The sequence below is a fragment of the Empidonax traillii genome, unplaced genomic scaffold (assembly GCF_003031625.1).
Source record: "Empidonax traillii isolate 1590-97213 ecotype Southwest subspecies unplaced genomic scaffold, ASM303162v1 scaffold444:size1099390, whole genome shotgun sequence".
In the NCBI taxonomy this organism is placed as follows: domain Eukaryota; kingdom Metazoa; phylum Chordata; class Aves; order Passeriformes; family Tyrannidae; genus Empidonax; species Empidonax traillii.
This window is the reverse complement of record NW_020955637.1, coordinates 445,116-462,907: the sequence shown is the minus strand read 5'-3', so window position 1 is coordinate 462,907 and position 17,792 is coordinate 445,116. Positions and strand designations below refer to the sequence as shown.

At 43.2% G+C, this 17,792-nt stretch overlaps 1 protein-coding gene across 1 annotated transcript in view; it reads left to right on the top strand.

Annotated features, from left to right (window-relative positions):
* Positions 1-17,792, top strand: part of RSRC1 (arginine and serine rich coiled-coil 1) — an 87,442-nt gene that overhangs the window by 10,490 nt on the left and 59,160 nt on the right. The window contains exon 3 of the mRNA XM_027894876.1: positions 14,338-14,514. Within this exon, the coding sequence (XP_027750677.1) occupies positions 14,338-14,514 (177 nt within the window). The remainder of the gene's footprint in view (positions 1-14,337; positions 14,515-17,792) is intronic.

The window sequence follows — 17,792 nt, the reverse complement described above, 5'->3', positions numbered from 1 at the left end:
AGCAGGGGGTGATGGTGCGGGGATGTCACAGCTCCCCTTCCCGACTTTCCTAAGTGGAACAGGTTGATGTGATCCCGGGTGTGATTTGTCACTGTCTCGCTAAAATGGTTTGGGTCGAGTTATGGAGTCCAGAGAGCTGGTGGCTGATAAATCAAACGGGGATTGAGTGGACAGGAGGCAGTGATTGATACCGTGACAGGATATGAGGAAAGGAATCTCCATCCGAGCACGCACGATATTGAATATGAGGAGGAAAATGGCCCTGGAGTATGGATATTATTCAAGGAAATGAGAATAATAATATCAGCTGGAAATTATTGCTGGCTGAAGATTAGGAGAGGTTCTTATTAGAATATTGTGCCTCTCTGGGATGGGGAGGCTCAGCCCTCGTGTAATTCCCGGGTGGATGGAGCCGGGTTCATATTTTTTTGGAGTTTTTCACTGCGATTGTTCTGCAAGTTAATCATTGATATATATGTATAATCATATAGAAAATACTCTGCATCAGAACTCACGGCACAAATCTTGTGAGTCACCCAGCTTTAAATAGAATTAACCCCCAAATTAACCTTGATTTCCTACAACCCGGTGATTACAGAGTATCCCACTATAATTGCCTTTAAAAATGCAAGTTTGCTTTATTGTCTGCCAAGTGTTTTTGGCTTTCTCCTTTGGGTTAAGCTCCAAACTGCTGCTTTGTAATACCTTTAATGCAGTTCAGCTTAAAAACTACCCCAAACCCACCAAGTACATCTACAGATAGTGAAGGAGAGGAAATTTTAGGTGTAAAATAAGGTGCCTGTAGCCCTGCTGCCTTTGGAGTGTGGCTGAAGCAGCTGTTTGATCAGTGTACAGAGGTTTTTTCCCCAGTGTGTGTGTGTGTGTGTGGATACACATTTACATCCCATTTCTTTACCATTCTCCCAGCCTCATTAATTTAATATTGAAATGTGTGCAGTTATTGCAGTCCAGGGACAGGGACCTCCTCCTTTGGGGTGGCTTTGGGGTAGACTCGGTTTGGGGCTGGAGAAGCAGCTTGTGGAGTGAAGCTGCCACTTCCCAGCAATGTAAACTAGAATTAACTGAGGTTCAGCCCTCACAGCTTGGCAGAATTCCTTGTGCTTAGCAGTTATAACTTGTAATATTTAAAAACAGGGCCCTCAAGTGCAATGGGAAAGGGACCGCTAAATAAATCATAGGAAAACCCCAGTGACTTCTCCTTTGGTTTTTGAGAATTTCCTTTTTTGAAATCTTTCTATCCAGTGCTGTTGTATTTTAGTGAAGGGTCAGTATTGCACAGTGTAATGTTAAGACTTTTTGAAGATGTTAGCATTGGGTGCTTTTGTATTTGTGTTACTTGAAGTGGGTCTCTCTTCAGTTAATCTCCCTTTTCTCTGTACATCACATTATTTTAGTGGGGTAGTAATGTGTCACAGTCTTTCCAAATCAAAACTTGGCTTATCAGCTGATAAAAACTGTTGGATCAAGACACAATCTGTGCTAAGTTGTATTGAAAATACGAGCTTTACTCACAGGCTGTAGTGGAATGGCTCAGTGTAGTTGTGTAAAATTGGAAGACTAAATTTCAATCTGATGCAGATGTCTGGATTAAAGTCGATTAAAACTGATTAAAGTTGTTCCAGGTAAGGGTAGAGGTCCAGTAAGTGTCAGCACAGTGACGTTCCAGGGGAAGAGAAGGCTGAGGGAACAGAGGGAAGTTTTTTTGGACTGGCCATCACACAGGGTGAGTTGGTTTGTCTGGTGGGGAGGGGATGGAAGGGAAATCTGAGGGACAGCAGCAGAACAGGGACTGGGACAGGGATTGGGCCAAACACGGCCCTTTCTCTGCTGGAAAAACAAGAACTAACCAGACAACTGCAAAGAACAAGGTTGGGCACGTACAGACAGTGTTAAAAAGCTCTGAATCTATAAAAATACTTTGAAAATAACTCCTTTGGAAATGGATCCAGGAATTTTCCGAGGAGCAGCAGACAGGAGTCCAATCACAAATCAATCAATGCTGTTTAATCAGCATAATGCTTTGGAAATTCCAACCCAAGCCATTCCTTGCTTCTTTTTTTTTTTTTTCTTTTGCCTGGTTGTAGCTACTGGAGCTACTGTTCCTTTTGAGTATTGATTTGCTCCTTAGGATATTTTTTTCTCCTGTCCTTGCTACAGAAATGGCACATTCACGTACAACCAGCTGTACAGACCCAGTACATGATTATGCAAAGAATCAGTGTAAATGTTACGTATTTGTCCCTCTTACTGGTGGGAAAGTTTGAAGCCTCTGGTCCATTAGAACATATATTTAATTTATATTAATATATATTTAATGAAGCTATTGTAGCATTTCTTCCATGAAACTTCAAGTGGAGTGAAATTCAGATTGCTGCGTTTGCTCCTGTGAGCTTTAGTTTGTCATCAAACCCTGTTTATTTTCCTCCCCAAACCTGCAGTTCTGCTGAGGCTCCTGTTGAGTTCCAGGCTGTATCACCAATAGTCTCCACACACCCAGTTTTCAGGTGCAGTGATTGAGTTTTTCCAGGCAGAACCCAGCAGTTTGTGTCTGTGGCTGTCCTGGGAAGCCGTGGGGGTGAAGCACTGGAGATGTCCCGGAGCACCAGCCCCCACCACCAGCACATTCCCAGCCCTAATTGACCACTTGGGGAAATTAAACTTGCCCAGGCAGTGCCGAGGGCCCTGCAGTTACCAGTGAGGGCACAGAGCTGCCAGTGACGGGGCTTTGATGCCTTTCACTGGGAGCAAACCAACCCCAGCCTTAAAAAAAGCTCTGAATGCATAAGTGCAGTTCATTTGGGCTGAGCATCGAGCCTAATTACACACAACCCGGGTTTCTGAGCGGTCCAGGTGTTGTGGACACAGAAGGTGTTGGGAGCAGAGCTGCTTGTTTTTTGTAAACCCTTTCATTGCCCCCTTTGGAAAAGGTGGGATGTGCAGGGTGGTTTATTTTGATGCTTCAGTTTGGTGTTTGGGGAAGGCACTCACGAATATGATCCCTCAGTGGAGGGTTGGCTTTGATTTCAACATCTCTCCGTTCTGAACCATCATGTATTTTAACTTTTTTTTTTTTTTTAATCCTCTTTTTCTCTGCTCCCAAAGCTCTGGCCGTGAAACAGAATCTGCTTTGTTGCTGCAGAGCTCGTGTTTCTGGAGCAGCTCTGCAAACCAGCGCAGAGCAGATGTCTTAGGGTGCTTTGGGAGTCCTAGACCTTCACTCTCTGCTGGGTAAATGGTTGCTCTTTCCCAGGGAATGGTTTCTAGGAGTGAAGGAGGGAAATCAGAGTGAAGTGAATTGAAGGGAAGGAGTTAAATCAAAATATAAGCATCAATTTATTGATATTATTGATATGATACTAATATATAAACTGTATTATAATATAGTTTATGTATTAAGTGTATTAAAACATTATAATAATGCATTATTTATAATGCATAATATGAATACACAACTAACATATCAATATTATTAATATAGTTGTCACATAACTTATTTACTTATGTATATATTATTATATTTGTGTTATTATCACTATTATTGAGATATGAAAATAATAGAATTTAGGAGTAAAAATTCACTGTTTCCTCTATTCCCATCTTTTATTCTTTTTTATTCTAATAACACATGGCACTAACAGTTCAAGATGCTGGCAAAAAACTTGTGTTTCTGCCAAAAAAAGTGGTTTACAGTATTTTTTTTTCTGTGGGACTCATCGGAATGTAAAGAACGCAAGCAATAGGAACAGTTGTCCTGTGAAAGAAGGAGCTGTCAATCCTATGTATTCCAGGAATTTTGGTGGATGTAGCGAAGAAAAAGAGTGGGTTTAGGTGGGCTATGGGGAAGAAATTCCTGCCTGTGAGGGTGGGGAGGGGCTGGAATGGATTTCCCAGGGAAGCTGTGGCTGCCCTATCCCTGGAAATGTCCCAGGCCAGGCTGGAGCAACCTGGGCAGGTGGAAGGTGTCCCTGCCCTGGAAACCTTCCAGTTTCCAGGGGAAGGCACTGAGGCTCCCAAAAATCCAAGAGCCGGAAGATGTAGAGCTGCTAAGGCTTCATCTGGTCCTAATCCAGGTTTATTGGCATCAAACTTTGGCAAAGCTGCACTTGACTTCAGTGATTCCAGATTTTACTGAGGTGTGATGGTACAGGAAGAAAAGGTTACCAAAAAAAAGTGGGGATAATTTCAGGCCCATGCAGAGTTTTTGTGCTTTTGCTGTTAAAGTTGGGGTTTGAGGAACTATCTGAGCAAAAAAAATTGATGTTAAAGATGTGCTCACATTAGAAAAATGTGAAAATTTGTATTTCTTTGCTCGTTATATAACTGGGGAGAGATTTATTGAAATATAATGTATATGAAAATCACTTAAAATATAGGAGAAGATGGCAATTTAACATCTCGATCGTAATTGTAAGCATAACACAAATATTTTGGTGGCGTTCTTGTAGATTTTTTTTTAATACAGAATTTTTAAGTTTTGTGCAAATATTTAAATGCAAGGCTGCAAAATCTTGTGAAACATATGCTTTCAGTCTGGAGTTGATTATCCATAAATATTCTTTTAAGAGAGTCTCCAGTTGTGGCTCTCATTGGATCATATCATCTCCTAGTAATGCCAAGTGAAAATCTCTCAATGAATTGAAAGGTTTAGATTATGCTCAGCTCAAATAATGATTTAAATTTTTGTTGTAATTCTGTGGATTTATATCCTGGAACGGAAGGCAAGGGCAGTGGTGTGGTTTTGTTATTTTAAGTGATTCATATACTCTTAGATACCTATTTTTCTTCTCTAGTTTTTGCTTCTCCTCTGTGAAAACATGCAGGGATGAGCTGAATTGTGATAGAATTCAAATTAATCTGTGGCACAGCACTGCAGATCTGTTCCCAGCCCATATCAAAAAGATTTGCTAAAAGTTTGCCTGTTAAAGCTCTGAGCTTCTTGATTGGAGAACGGGGGAAAAAAAACCCAAGCAACCCCTTTTCCCATTTTTCTCCCGTTTAGTCCTCTTGAAGTTCCTCCAAATTAGATTTTAAATGCCAATTAGGAGGTTGAATATACTAAAATAAAAGCAAATACAACCAAAATGGCCTCACCTTATGGCTAGTTAGGCTTTCCTCTCTCAAAAGCGGAACCTTTGCTCTGAGCGTGGCTTTGAGAAAGAGATTCAGCCTAATGAACACCTTAATTAGAACCATAACTATTTATAAGATAATTAGAAACGAAGCCCGGTAAACTGGGCTTTTCCTGCAATTAATGGAGGATTAATTACTGGAGGTAATGAAGTGGATTTTTTTTTTTTTTTTTTTTTTTCCCCCAATGCAGGGAGGTGAAGCTCGGAGATGTGTGAGAGCGGCATAATTATCGCGGGGCCCGGCTGAGAGCGCTTAATCAGCGGCGTCGCATCGTTATGGATGCACTTAAAAAGCCTCCCCGCCAAAATCACCGCCTAATTATTTCTAATTGGCAGGAGCCTGTGTAGTCATTGAGCTGTTTGTAGCCATTTTAAGGTTCATTTAACTATCCTCGGGGCCGTGTGATAGATGATGGGGGGGGGGGGGGGGTAAAAAAAGCTGCAGCTCCGCGCCGGCCTCGGCTGGCGCCGCTAATCAGTTCTGGTGGGCTCGGGTTTGAAACGTGTTTGCTCACTCAGAGGTCAAAACCCAAAGTAGTCCAAGCAAAGTTTGGCTTTTTGAAGCCACTTGACTGCATTCATTAGCAATTAGTAAAATAATTGCGTCTGGCGCTATATTTGGATTTCCGCGCGGCGCGCGGCCCTTTCATCGCCGGCCCTTCTCGTGGCATATTAGCTTCCCTGGAAAGCAAATATCCTTCCAGCAGACCCTTTTAGCGACTTCAGTGCGGTGGCATATGTTCAGAGCCGCTCCTTTCTTCGCTCATTTGTTCCCCTAAACAGCGCCCAGCGTTTTGACACCAGCGTTTCCACCGATTCCCCCCGAGGGAAGTTCCTACCCTAGGACAGCGTTTCGGGGCTTTTAAGGGTGTCTCCGAGGAATTAGGCCTGAAGCTTTAAGACAGTAGCCAAATCTGGGATGTTTCCCAGAGTTTGGCAGTTAGGGGCATCTATCTCCAAGATGTTGACAGCTCTGGATGTCCAAGGAAGCTGCGTAAGGATCCCAGTGATGTAAAAACTCCTCCGTGGGTTGGGGCGGCACCACCGTCGATGATTCCATCCGAAACAGTTGTGCCCGTCGTTCCAAAATGCCCCCTTTTGGAGATGCCGTGATTGGGCTGGAGTTGCTCTATCTGCTGATGTCAGATTGAACGTGACATCCCATTAGGGAAGTGTCTGGGAAAGTTCTCCGGGAGCGCCTCGGCCCGGTGGGCGTAATCAGGACCATGTGGGGGGTGCTGTGAGCCTACACGAGCCACTCCTGCAGCTCCAGAGGACACTGCTGAGCAAATTGGAGGCTTAAGAAAATGCAGGGCGGCCTCGCCATTTTTACCCCCCCCCCTTCCCCCAAAAAAATGTGGTTCTGGTCATTTAATATTAACACAGAACCCGATTGGTTGTTCTTTAAACTCAGGGTTAGAGGGGGAGGTTGGTTGAAAAATGTCATTTGTTTATGAAATGTGAGTCCAAGTAAGAGATATTAGTCCAAATAAGATGAATGGTGATATCCTGGTTGCCTGTGGTTAATCAGCCCACCCTCATCTTAAATTATAACAGGGAAGTGCCAGCCAGGGCTCGAGCTCTTTGGGCTCTTAGCAGTATCAGAGAGGATCCAAAAGGGATCTTTGGAGTTTGAGTAAGTAGCAGGAACCAACAGGTGTGAAGAAGAAAGTAAGTTGGAGAGACATGGAAAAATACACACCAGTAAACCAAGTGTCTCTTTATGTTTTAAACAACAAAAAAAACAAAGGTTGGAAGAAAATTCCACGAGAATCTTTGTTAAACAAAGGCATAGATGTGTAAAAATCACGTTATAATTGATCTTTTTACCCATTTAAAGTGGGGCTGACACCAGTTAGTTTGTGCTCAGCATCATCAGTTGATCAAAACGGTCATAAGGGATGATAATCAAGTAGTTTTGTTGCTTTAATTTTTAAGCAATCCGAATTTTCTTGTTGCTTTTTCTGGTGTGTTTTATTTTGCAGTATTTTATGTAACAATTGCAGGTTCTATAATGAAAATACTTTTGGGGTTTTTTTGAATACTTTTTGCAGTTTTCTTCCCTCCCCTTCCTTGGAGTTTTTAATTAGTCATCAGAGTCGAGGTTTGGGAAGGACAGAGCAGGGTTAGAGGTGATAACTCCCAGTAAAGCAGATTTTGGGGGCTGATAAACCTGGCAGCTCCATATTCCTCATCAGTCTTGGGGAATGAAGCTGTTCAATATTCGTTCAGGAGAATATTAAAACCAGACCAGGCTTCCCTCTGTCTGCCTTGTGTTTGGAAAATACAGAATATTACAGCAAGATGCATCTAACCTGCATGTAAATTAGAAAATTATCGTTGCACTTACAGAATGTGCTCTGTCAAAATAGGAGAACACCCAAACTGTTCATGATGTGTCCTCAAAAGGTTTTGAGTGTGTGGGGTGATAGTTTTGTGCTTTTTGAAGCCTTTGTATGGCTGAATTTTCTGAGCCTTGATCCTTTAGTCAAGTTACAGCAACAGTCATGAAAAATGTTCGGTTTGTTTTGGGTTTTAGTTTGGGAAAACAAGGTGAGATTCTAAAAGTCTTTCCGTGTTCTTCAGAAAACTAACGTGGTGAAAATTGGGAGTGGAACTCCTCAAACTTTTCACATCTCCTAAAATTTACACCTCAACTGTTTGGCTATCACCGAATGAATGAGCAAAAATGCCCCTTTTCTTAACTGTGAACACGGGGGAATGGTTTAATTTGTTGTCAGTCAAATAAAAGCAGCTTTTCATTCAAGTGTCATTTTAGGTCACAGTGTGAACCAAGCCTGTCCCAATGTCCCAGTCTTCTAAATTAGGTGTTTATTTCTAAGGACAAGCAATGCCTTAATCTTCTCTGTAAGCAGGTTTTTTGCTTTTTGAATGGTGCTGTGACCTGCAGAGTGAGAAATATTTGGATTTTTCCCCCTGTTGTTTCAGTTTTGGGTCCGTGCTGGTGGTACCTCCCTGTCTGAGTGCCTCATGCAGACACTGGTGGTGCTGTCCTGCTCTAGGTTGGTTTTTTTGGGGGTATTTTTTAAACATTTGTGAACATCTGTTTAGGTGATTCCCTTCAGTCTAATCTCAGTTTGTGAATACAAGGATGTCAGAGTGTCCTTAAACTCAAACCATCACCGGGGCCTCAATCTGGGAGGTTTTACCACCCCAAAACCTCAAATCCTGGGCTTGTCCCGGGCAGGCAGAGGAGCAACATTTCCCTGTCACTGATCTGAACCGAGGCACGAGGGAAGTGGAACTTTTCAACCTCCCAAAATCTCTCCTTTCTGCCCCTTAACGTCTCACCACAATATCAGAGGTGTTGTCAAATTTACAGCAAATAATGACCTGGGCAGGGGTTCCATCTGGAAAAGGGATCTGACCCTTTCTCAGGGCTCTGTGATACATCCAGGTCCTCCTGCCCTGGCAGATGCAGAGCCACCAGAAAGGAATGTTTGGGGTATTTATTTACAGTCCTCAAAGTGAGCTGGACCTTTGTTTTTTCCAGATAGCTTCCAGCTGAATCAAGGGTGGAATAACTACACGTGTGTGTATAAATCCATTACAAAGTCTGATGGATTCATTTGCTAATAGAATGTGTTACTTTATTCCCTTGTGAAGAATTCAAGTTTCCCCCCCTCCTTTTTTTTTTTTTTTTTAAGGATGTAAAAAAAAAGATGTAAAAAACCTTTCCTACAGGATTATACAGTTTAAAATTTCCTACAGCCCATATTTTTCTGGTTGCTTTTCCTTCAGCCTAAGCAGTGGCAGTTCTGGAGTTTGAGGAGGAGAAGAAGGAAATTTTCTTGGTGGCATCTTTGTGTGGCAGATCAGCAACTGTTTTGCTTTTGCCCTCTGGTCAAGCAGGTTCAAAACTCTTGGATTAGCAGGAGACAAATTGGATGTTCCCAACTGATTTGAGCTTTGTTTTGTTTGTTTGTGTTTGTTTTTGTTTTGTTATCAGATTATTGGAAAATATTTACTTCTCTGATCAACCTGAAGTTTATATCGAATATATCTGCAGATGGATATTGGATACATTTATGGAGGTGTATGTGATTTTTATGCCCTTGGATTCTAGAACTTCCAGGCTGCTTTGAATGAAGAAGGACAGGGAATCAGAGGGGTGGCTTTTTACTTAATTTATTTAATAGCCAGGACAATATACTGTCTTCTGTTTCTTTGTTATTTTATTCCCTAAAGTTTATTACAATTAAATTCCATTCTTTTCTGCTCAGTCATGACGTGGTTACAGGAATGTAGGTTTGGAAAAAAGGCCTGTTTTGAGGCAGGCTGTGAGAAGATGTGAGAGAAATTCATGCCCTGTGAAACCAGGTGTGTTCTGAAAGTGAGGGTCCTGATTTGGGGTGAAATCTCAGCAAAGAGGGGCAGATCAGCAAGGGAAGTGAAAAATGTTTCTCTCAATAAAGGGGAGGCTGAAGATGCTCAGATCCTTTGGATCAGTTGTATCCAGGGCAGTTGGTGGCCTCTGTTTAAGTTAAATCGTGGAATCCCAGACTGGTTTGGGTGGGAAGGGACCTTAAAGCCAACCTGTGCCAACTTTCCAGTAACTGTTGCTTTTTCCAGTTCCATCTCCCAGGGGTTTGGTCTCCTCCCATGTTTGGTTATGGAATTAATCAAGTTTGTAGGTGCAGAATTGTTTGTTGCCAGGCTGAGTTGGGGTCTGTGTCTGGCCAATCCTTTTTCTCAGCTCTGCAAAGAGGGCTCGTGGCTGTCCCTGGGATTGTTTTTATTTCATCCTGCCCTTTCCCTGGCACTGGGGATGATATTTTTTAAAATCTTAAATATCCCCTTAGTCTGAAATATGTTTTTTCACTTAGCAACTGTCCAAACTGCTGGACTGAAACAACTTTTTTTCTTCTTAGCACCAGTTTCATTTCAGGCTTCAACTCTGACTCTGCTGCTGCCTCAGTTTGTTTTCACTCTCCTTATATTTAACAATAAATAAACCCCCCCATATTATCTATATTTAACTCCCTCAACTACATGCATTTTAGAATTGCAGACTAATAACGACCTGACATGTTTTATAGATGTACCATATTCCCATTAAATATATATATAGTATTAATAATTTATCTGCCCTGAACAACTGCAATTGATACTTGAAATTATTTTACCTTTCCAATAACTTGGACGTGATTTTTTTTTTTTTTTTTTCCTGCTGGTGAAGTTGAGTTAAACAAGAAACTTTGTCTTAATGTGCTTTGAAAGAGAACATGGCATTTTTCCTGCAGTTCCTCGTGTGTTTGCACTCTGTCTTTATTACCAAGGTGATTGTCCAGGGTGGATGCAGAGCAGCTGTGTCTCGTTCTTGCGGCCCAGACTTTGGATTTATGGCTCAGGTATTAATTTGTTGGGTTTGTTGGTGGCTATTGAGCCAATAATAATCTAATTAGAATTGTGGCAGGTGAGAGACACGTAGAAGAATTCCAGGGGAGGACTTGACGTGTTGGGACTGTTCATTGGAGTGGGGGTTGCTGTTCACCAACAAAACAGATTGTTTTTCCGTAAATTGTCCTTCAGTGGAAGAGCTCAAAGAGAAGGAAACAAGCACTGTCTTGGTTTTGGGCTCCAACTCCTCTTTCCTTTCCAAAATCCTCTCAGTGACTCTTTTCCAATTGCAGGGTTTTGCACGGATTAGATTGGCCCTCTCAGATACAGTTCAGAGCTTTAGTGCCCCATAATTGGGGAAATACTAAACGCCACTGACCTCATTTCCTTCAGAACAATGAAAATTAATAGTTGCACGTTTTATTAGGCTGATATTCCAGATGTAGTGTACATTTAATTAAGTGTAGTTTCCTTTTGCTTGTGGTATGTGTCTCTGCTTTCTGTCGCAAATTCTTTCTAGTTTTACAGTTTTCCACATGTTTTCTTTCACCATTTATGATTTTTTTCAAAGCAGAGCTGGGAGGATTTAAATCACTTTAGCGTGCAGCAAAACAGTTCCCATTCAAACAATAAACGCCATTTTAAAAAGCCTTTAGATCTCCTGGCACTTCATAAATATAAATGTATAAAAACATTATGCAGTTGTAGTGCCCACCTGCTAATTAAATGCAGATTTCCTCAAACTTGTTTTAAAATCCGCTTATTTGTTTCAACTCGGGCTCGGCTCAGGGTACATATGGCCCTTGTGAAACTAATTATGCTTACGGAGCAGCTGGGAAATTTTAGTGCAACTAATTTTATCCAATATTTTACATTTTAATTGATTACCTGTGAAGAAATTAGCAAATTAACACTTATTGTGCAGTAACCGAACGGGCTTTTTTATGGAGACTTTTTGGGCTTTTACAAGTGCTGATGGAATAAAGCCCTTCCTTCGGGGCTGGAAATGGGGAAGGGGGTCGGTGGGGCCTCGATTATCTGGGGTGAGAATTTTTGGGGATCCCGAGCGATGCCAAGCATCTGCGTGTTCTGCAGGTTGGACATGAAAAGCAGGCTGGAAAGGAATGGCTTTTCACAGAATTTTGGGAACATATGGGCTTATCTGGATCTAAGAGCTCTTTGAAGATCTTTGAACTTGACTAAATGACTTAACCTTTGGCTTGGTGGGTGGGTGTTGGTGGGTGTCACTTTGGGGGAAAGGGGGGGGGGGTGTCCCTGCTGCAAATTTACTCTCCAGCTTCATTTTTCTTCTTTTTCTCCAGTAGTTCTATAATTTGAACGTTTTGGGACTTGCTGTAATAGGACTAATCGTGATTCTTGTTATTTTTCAACAGTAATAAAATAGGAAATCTTTCTTCTCTGTCAGATCTGTGGACTTTTGTTCTTGTTTAGTGATGAATTAGTGACACAGATGACTCTTTGTAGCTCCATTTGATCGAGTTTTATCTTTATTTCCTGTCCTGTAGATCTGGCAAGATACTTTAATAGGAATTAAAGGGGGCTTAGAGAAGGGGGGAGAGGGATTTCACAAGGGCACGGAGGGACAGGACAAGGGGAGGATGGGCTGGAGCTGAAGGAGAGGAGGGTTTGATGGGATACTGGGAAGGAATTCCTGGCTGGGAGGGTGGGCAGGCCCTGGCACAGGGTGCCCAGAGAAGCTGTGGCTGCCCCTGGATCCCTGGAAGTGTCCAAGGCCAGGCTGGAAAGAACCTTAAAGCCCATCCAGTGCCACCCCTGCCATGGGTAGGGACACCTTCCACTGTCCCAGGTTGCTCCAAGCCCTGTCCAGCCTGGCCTTGGACACTCCCAGGGCAAAGAACTTTGTACAATGATGGAAACCCCCTGAAAATTCAGCTCTGGGGGAGCCTGTGGAGCAGAACTCCCCATTTTTGAGCAGATCCTCACTCATGTCTCATTGACAGTCACGTGCCTTCCTCCCCCCTGTCCCTGGGATGGGGAACACAAACTCTGTCTGGGGTTTCCTCTAAGTGTAAAACCCAAAGGGTAAACAGAGATTTGGGCTCTGGGATAATGAACCTTATGATGTGAAGGGTTGCCCATGAAACAGCAGTGGCAGCTTCTGGAAAGAAAACTGTTCATCAGTTTGTCAGCGCTCCTCTAAGGACATCACCACAAATTCGATGCAATAACTACTTTTAATGCTGAGAATTTCCCTAACAATAATTATTTTAGCTTCCTCAGTTCTTCCTGCTTGAATGGGAACGGTGAATTTGGGGCAGTGCTCTGTACATCTGTGCTGCCTCACCACGACGAAGCACCGTCTTTGTGCCAACCAAAAATCAGATTTAACATCCAGAATAATTTCTTAAGGTCAAAAATTCCTCCACCTGAGGGGCTGAGGAGGAGTGGATAAATTTGCGATGGCATCCTTAAAAAAACCCCATTTTGGGACGGAAAATGTTTTCTCTGGTTTAATAACACACCATTCAGTGGTAATTTGATCTGCTGGCCGAGTGTTAATGGTGGGACCAATAATTGGGGATGTGGTGCTGCAAGGTGGCAGCTGCTGAGGGAAACCTGAGCCCAGGCTTGACCTCTGGGCCCGGGGCTGGAAAGCTCCTGGCAGGAATAGGGACATTAACCCCCATGTGCTGGACAAATTCCAGGCTCAGGAACAACGTTCTACCCCAGTGTAATTTATGGCTTCATCTGGAGGGAGGGTTTGCTTTTGCTCAGCCTGTTGTTGAGTTTTATTAAGCAGTTGTTGCTTTTGAACCGGAGTGATTCTTGTGTGTGATTTGGCTTTTAAAGGCCTGGGGAGTTTTGCATTCCAAGAGGTGCTAAAGACTTTTTTTTTTTTTTTTTTTTTACACTGTTTTAAAAATTGTCCTTCCCCCCCATCCTCTCGTTTGTCCATGAGGTGCCATCAGAACTTGTGTAGAACTGTGGAATCCCAGCATGGTTTGGGTTGGAAGGACCTTAAAACCCATCCAGTCCCACCCCCTGCCATGGGCAGGGACACCTTCCATTGACCAGGTCATTCAGATGTTCACTGGAATAAAAACTAACACAAACTCAACTTTCTGTTTTCCCAAATCCTCCTCTTCTACTCCTGCAGGATGGAAAAGGAGTATTGATCCGTGATAAATTATTCAATCAAATGGAGAAACTCTTCCAAAAGGAATTCAGGAGTAATGAAGAGGGTTCTTTGGATACATCTAGAAACAACCCTAATACTTCTTGATCTTTTTTTTTTCAATGATGTTTATCAGGAGTAACATAAACTTATCCCAGAGGAATGGATAACGAACATGGTTGAGAATGGAGTGTCCTGTGTCCACGCAGGAACTCAGCTGAGTAACCAAAGTTACAAGGATTAGTAACCAAATCCCTGCCCCTGAGGGCAGTTTCTTGCATTATTGGGCCTCCAGAGTTGGGATATTTATATTTTCTAAGTTGACCAAGTCCAGCCATCAGGAGGTTGGTTTGGACACATCACTTCAGGTTTTTCTGGGTCCTGTTGGAACAAAACAGTGATAATAGATTTAATATGTAAATGCACGGCAGCAGCTGTAAATTCTTTATTTTCCAAGCTGAATTGATCAGAATTTAAGATTTTAAAGTCGAATGTTCAAGGAAAAATTTCCTTCGTTTTCTTCCCTAATAGCTCCAAGATTAATTTGCTGATGGATGAATCCTACACAGCATGGTTTAAGTTATTTTATGTATTTCTATATATAATATGCATATAATATATAGAAGGTAGATAATATAGATAATAGATAATATAAAATATTTGCTGCAGGTCCAGGTCCAGGGGTCCCCAGCGCTCCTACAGCCGCAGCAGCGAGAGGTCCGGCCACAGGAGGACCCGCAGCGGCTCCAGGGACAGGGAGCGGCGCAAGGGCAGGGACAAGGACAAGGACAAAGCCAAGGACAAGGGCAAAGGGAAGGACAAGGACCCTTCTGGCCCCAAGGCTGGGTAAGTGAAGCGACGAGTGATGGAACGGTAACAAAAACCAGGCAGTGGTTTATTGTCCCTTCGCTGCTGGAATCATTCTCCTTTGCAGGATGGGGTTTTTTAATAGACTAAGTGGAAATTCTTCAAAGTGTTTGAAAGGGGGGGGGATACTTAGGATTTTAAAATGATGGAATGTGACAATATTTCCCACTAAAGGGTGATTTAATTTACAATTCTTTCCCCACCGTGTGAGGGTGGGCAGGCCCTGGCACAGGTTGCCAAGAGAAGCTGTGGCTTCCCCAGCCCTGGGAGTGTCCAAGGCCAGGTTGGAGCAGCCTGGGATGGTGGAAGGTGTCCCTGCCCATGGCAGGGGGTGGAACTGGATGATCCTTAAGGTCCTTTCAATCCAAAGCAGTCTGGGATTTGGTGTGTGGGAGGTTTTCTGGGCTCTGTAGAAGCTCATCTCAAATCCCACAGGAGTAACAGCAGTGCTGCCTGAGGATCCTGCTGGGCTGTAGGTCCTTTTTATATCAAGGATCAATAGCAAGGAGCTGTAGGAGGAACACAATGCCCAGATAATATTTTTTTTTTAGGCAAGCAATTAATCTTTCTGTTTTGATAACTTACAGAATTGCTTCTGCTAAATTTGAAAACCAAATGCCTGGTGTGGGTCATTCCCAGGGGAGTTGGGACAAAGGGTACAAATTGATGTAGAAACACTCTGTGCCCTCAGTCCTTTCCCTCTGAGCTCAGGGCCTGACTTTGGACAAGGATTTCTGCCTTGGAGCACGATCAGACTGCAGAGTGAACCTTACCTGGGTGGTGCTGATACAATCTGGGCTTCGTAAACTTTTCTGAGGAGGCACAACATGTTTCCCAGTTCAATCAGAGAATGATCAAAGTGTGTCTGTGCCCAGAATATGGATCTGAGCAGCTTTGCCCCTTTGTTTGTTATGTGTGTTTTGGAAGATTGAGGCTTTGTCAGCACCACTTCAGTCTTTGGGAAAGGCTTTGCAAAGCCACAGATTTGGTTGCTATTTGAAATTTGTCTATGGAGTATTCTGTTGTTGACCCCAGTGAGAGAGAATCAACTCTAGGAACAAAGAGAGTTTCTCTTTGCCTGGTTTGTGCTCCAGGAAAATGAGGCCAGGTAAGATGTTTTCCAGTTGTGTTTTTGTCAGAGGCTTCCTCAGGCCTCCCAAGCTCTCCTTGTTCTTCCCCTGCATCATTTATTTTATGTATTTATTTTCTTTTTGGGTGAAAAGTGTGGAAAAGAAAAGATCTCCTTGGCCAGGTAAACTCACCTGTCCTTGGGTTATGGGTATAGAGGGAGGAGGGTGGTGGAACACAAACTGAGGGGACTTCTTGCCTGTGTAAGTCTGTTGGCTCCTGGAACTTTCCCTTTGTCCCCAGGGTTGAGTTGGACCCTGTTTGAAGAGGAAAAAACAAGTATTTTATTTTTCCTCCTGGCCTATTCTGCTGTGACCAACACAGGGATGGTGCTGGTTTTCCAAATTGTCATTCCCGGGTTTTTTTCTGCCCTGAAATCCGAGGAAGAAAATCTAGAGATACAAAATTCCTGTCAGGTGCAGGTTTGGATGTGAAATACTGGGAGGAATCAGTTGGAGATGGCTGTCCATGTGAATGAATTTCTAGGTCCAGGGTCTAAATCACCAGTGAAAGTGTCATCACTCTGCAGAGCCCTTCCAGAACCTCCAACATCAGGAATCTGCAGAGGAAACAATCCTCTGACCTCCGTGTCTGGAGTAGATCCTTCCTCAAAGGCACATCAAGGACCAGGTCTAGTTTTCAGTTTAAATTTATAGCTGTTTGGAATGTATTTATTCAAAATAGCCACTTTAAAGCCATAATGAAGATCATCCCAGAGCCAGATTGTGAGAAGATGGAACATAAATTCTCAGGTGCTGCTTGACTTTATAGTTTAACTTTGCATAAAAGAAGGTATTTCAGTTTGGCAGCACTGCAGGTTATCTGAGAGTTGTTGTATATTTGGGACTTTACTGTCCCTCCTGAAGTAGAGAATCAGACTGCAGTCTTTTAATTAAGGAGCAAATGGTTTTATTTGTTCCCATGATAGTCTTTTCTGTGCTTGGCTTGGTGTGTGTTGGTAGATGTGAGGGGGAAAGGCTTGTGTTTGGTTTTTAATTTGGGCTGGCTTTAGGTTCTTTCAAGGTAGATCTTGCCTTCCCAGGAAACATCCCCAGAGAGATTTGAAGACTAAAAAAGGAGAATTACTTTACAAAAAAAAAAAAAAAAGGTGTCCTGGTTGTTGTCCTTTGGCATTCTCTGTTTCAGGGATGATTCTTTACCCACAAGCACTGAACTTCTGGTCTGGTGGAGATGTTTCAGCAGTTCTGTGGAGATGGGCTGTGTCACTGCTCTCCTCTCCCAGCCTGAAGTGGTTGAAGGGATGTGCAGCCCTTATGGAGGGAGGTGGTTGGGGAGCTCATTGGCAGCATCTGACAGTCCCTGGGCAACAAAGCTGGTGTGAAGAGCAGCCTGTCAGGCTTTGAGAGAGAGCTTTGTGCCCACTTAAAATCTAAAGCAGCACAACCTGGGAAAGGAGCCTGAACACAGAATTGATCCACCTTTCAGATGATCAGGCTTATTTCATTTCCAGGGAAGGCTCTTTGCCCAGGAAAGCTGCTGACAAGCAGGTAGCAAGAAATGTTCTCAACAAGTTCCCACTCAGCTCCTGCAGTGCTGCTTTTTTTTTTTTTCCTTCCACTTTGCAAGTCATCCCAACTGTGACCAGTTTGCTTTGGTTTCCTCTCATCCTGGATGTTCAGCCCCTGTTCCCCCTCTTGGTGTGTGCTCTGTGTTGCAGTGCCTGGCAGAGAGAGCTTTATCACCTGCCAGGCTCTAAAGAAAGGATCGATATGTGATGTGGGCTCTTTCCTCAACGACTGCTGTCAGCATGTCTGAAGTGAAAGCACTCCTTGGCCTCTCAGCCTTTCCTGTTCCCCCAGTCCCCCAGCCAGGTTTGAAATGCTCTCTCTGTGCCCGTGATATCAGTGTTGGTCTCTGGTGGTGCCCCGTGGCTGCAGGAGGATGCTGTGCCTGTCATTGCTCTGGGCCACTGTTGTACACCACATTTTGTGAGTGGTGCCCCTGGCACACACACAGGGGGGACTTTCCTCTTCTCAGGCAAGTTTAACAAGTTAATCAGGTTGTTACCACACCTCTGTAATTTTTACAGGGCTCTTTGTACTGACTGATACGTGTTATAAATGGAGTTGATAAATTAAGGACCAATACTCATTTTGTGATGGATCATC